This window comes from Sphaeroforma arctica (genome assembly GCF_001186125.1).
Source record: "Sphaeroforma arctica JP610 unplaced genomic scaffold supercont1.528, whole genome shotgun sequence".
Taxonomy (NCBI): domain Eukaryota; class Ichthyosporea; order Ichthyophonida; genus Sphaeroforma; species Sphaeroforma arctica.
In genome coordinates, this window is record NW_014040030.1 from 41562 (window position 1) to 44738 (window position 3177).

General features: G+C 42.4%; 2 protein-coding genes across 2 annotated transcripts in view; one reads left to right on the forward strand and one right to left on the reverse strand.

The window, feature by feature from the left end:
• Positions 1-700: 700 nt before the first annotated feature.
• Positions 701-2808, forward strand: SARC_06999 (hypothetical protein). The gene has a single exon (XM_014299073.1). The coding sequence runs from the start codon at positions 816-818 to the stop codon at positions 1893-1895; it is 1080 nt and encodes a 359-aa protein (XP_014154548.1). The 5' UTR covers positions 701-815; the 3' UTR covers positions 1896-2808.
• A 61-nt stretch (positions 2809-2869) lies between these two features.
• Positions 2870-3177, reverse strand: part of SARC_07000 (glutathione synthetase) — a gene marked incomplete at both ends in the record, with an annotated part of 7866 nt that continues 7558 nt past the window's right edge. The window contains one exon of the mRNA XM_014299074.1: positions 2870-3014. Within this exon, the coding sequence (XP_014154549.1) occupies positions 2870-3014 (145 nt within the window). The remainder of the gene's footprint in view (positions 3015-3177) is intronic.

Sequence of the window (3177 nt, forward strand, 5' to 3'; positions counted from 1 at the left end):
GCTTGTACATGTCTTAGAAAACACAGTACACACATAGGATTTTCGTAGGGGAGGAGAAGCATCGATTCACTCCAACCAAGGACCATCGTAGACCACTTCGAACCAGAAAGGACATGATATAGTCTATTTAGCAAAGTGACATTGTGTGTCTTGTTATGCGGCATACATTTTATTTGATACCAATGTAGGAAAAAAAGAGTATTTATATAATAACAGCTGTAGATTCTGGCAGTTTTCACAGATCGCGTCGATTGACTTTTTTATTTTGTTTCTATAAAAAAACAATATAAAAACTTTTTAGGGTTAGTTTGAGGCTATGTCATTTTTTAGGATTAATTTATGGTTAGGGTTAATTTGAGGCTATGCCATTTTTAGGGTTAGTTTGAGGCTATGTTATTTAGGGATGTCCTACGGACTTTAGTCCGTTGTGGTATATTTTTAATCTCTTAGAGGGTCATTGATAATTTGAAGCAATGTTATTTAGGGTTAATTTGAGGCTATTTTAGTAATTTTATATAGCCCCCTGAAAAAGAAACAGGATATGTGTTTTTGGGTTAATTTGAGGCTATATTATTTTAGGGTTAATTTTTTTGTGGCAATTTGTAAATTTACGAAATCCGGCGGCACGGCCTTTGGCCATCATGTATTTATATAAATATTTTTGTTGTATTTGTTCTCACAGGCGCAAGAAATAATTGAACAAAAGTGCAGACTACAGAGGGAATAACATTAGCTTTCTCTCTCTCTTCTCTCTCTCTCTCTCTCTAGAGAGAGCCTAGACTCTTAGATTTCACTTGTGTATATTTCATTTTACTATGAAGGAGCTATCATCATCAAAGGCAGAGGCACTATCTAATGATGTAGAGCTCACCCCTGCGTCTGGTTTGCGTAGTAGTATTCAATTAGATCCATCAGGTCTGAGAAGCGATACGGTGTTTGTCATGGGTGTACCTAGGGGTATATCTGGCGGTGTGTTGCAGATGATGCTGAGTAGTATTCACCCTGTTCTGGCTATGGAGCGAGATCCCAAGTATAACAAGGTCTGGGCTAAGTATACGGATTGGAAGCACGCACTAGACACCATTGTGAGCCTGCATCAGCAAGAATTTAAGGGTAAGTATCTATCAGTCAAGTTTGAGTTGGGAGTGGATGCCAGCGGTAGGCCTGTGTTATCACGGTCGTCGCACAACACAATTGTGCGCAGGGTCGGTGAGAAACCACAAAAGAATGCTCTCAAAGAGACTTACACGAGCAAGCACATAGATATACAGGGACACACTTTTCCGTTTCCTACAGGTATGTACCTGGCTCGTATGATAAGTCTAGTCAAGACACTTGATACGAACGATCCGATGATGGATCTATTCACTGAGGGGTGTACGAGCGGTAGCAAGTATAGTAAAGAGATCTCCGAGTCGATGGCTATGGTGGACTGTACGGAACGGGCCATCAAAATGGTTCTCAACACACATCCCGACGATGTGAGCGATGTGGATGTGTTTGTTCTGGGTGATGGTAAGAGACCTCTGTGTGCGGGCTGCATGCATGAAGCACTCCCAGACACGTGGATTTACCATTCTATCGATCCAATCATGGATGCGTCTATAGTATACAGGCCTAGGATTAGTGTATACAAGAAGTTCAGTGAAAGCTTTGAAATCGATAGCAATATACGATCAACTGCAGAGGCCGTGGTAGTTATCGCTTGTCACAGCCATGCGCCACTACAAGAGTTCTGGGACCGGTTGCCAAGCACGGTGACCAAGATTGCGGTGGCTATGCCGTGTTGTGCGGACTATTCCGAGCTTAAGGAGGACCCAGTGTTTGAGTTTGACGACTTCGAGGTCTATTCGCCCAAGCGGCGTATTTGCGTGTACGCACAGTTGCCATCGTGACCAAATGGCAACCCACATGGGGAGCGATAAGAAGCAGGGCACTGATTCGCGTTCAACCGAGAGATGTCTCTGCGCACTCGATTGTGATCGCTGATTAATTAGTCGACCAGGCAAACCAGTATATAATCATATCGAATGATGGTTTCTATATATAAAGTATCACTGGTATGTAGTGTGACGCTCTGGGTCATGTATGGTGAGCCTCGAAAATCCAAGACGACGGGCGTGGAAGTAGAGTGAATTTTGACAGAAAGTTGTGAAAGGACATACGTTCCCATCTGGCCACATGTACGGCATATGCTCGAGTTGAATGGCCATAAACGAGCTGTCGAGCGTGGAATTATATACTATTTTGCGCACTGCACGGTGCTTCCCTTCTGCTCTACTTTACCGAATAATATAATTAGACAGCCATAATAACGGTAAACATGCAACTCTGGCTGCACCTAGATTTCAGCTCGAGGTACTAACAATGGACGTATATAAGCATGGCCTCCTAAGAAGACGTAAAATATATGATGGTATAAACGATTCTCATTAAAACTCCGCATATGGAATATTTGGCAGTAGAGTTGGGCCATGCATTATTCCCCAGCGAGGTAGAATTGTCGTACGCCGTTTCAATATATTCGTATTGCAGCACAGTATACCGACTGTGGCTTCATATGCGCTTGCCTACTATTGGGATCGTATATTTAGTTTTGGGTCTGCTGAATGGGCGTCGATCACGCGCTGAAAAAAAACTGAAAAGTTGATGCGTCGGCTTTAGTAACGCCAGCGATCACCGTGATGTACTATAAAATGCCATACAAGTTTCCAAAGTCTCAACTCCAAACTACAATGTATACGGCATGGAGGCGTTCAGTCACGTGTGTATGTTTAAATTACTACCCGAATTGCTACTGGTTTAATGCGTCGATATGTGGTCCAATCGCCATCCCGGCAAATGATAACCCAGAAGATACCTTTGAACCCTACAAGACAATGTCTATATACTTGAGATCAGGACTATCCAACACAGCCACACCAGCGGCCACACCCCCGTCGTCTTTGTCAAATGGCTTGGACCGCAGCAGATACCCTGGGCCCGTATTTCTGAGCACCTCGTCCAGTCCATTACTTAATACGTGGTCAATTGATATTAAAAATGAGTATATGAGTGTTGCTTTGACTCGGAATGAATACTGGAAACACAATGTCAACGCGTACAAGATATACATGTATATATAAATTTTTATACATGTACATATATATATATATATATATACATACATACATACAT

Excerpts from the sequence above, each read along its gene's own strand:
- SARC_06999 (XM_014299073.1), top strand. The coding sequence starts at position 816 with ATGAAGGAGCTATCATCATCAAAGGCAGAGGCACTATCTAATGATGTA.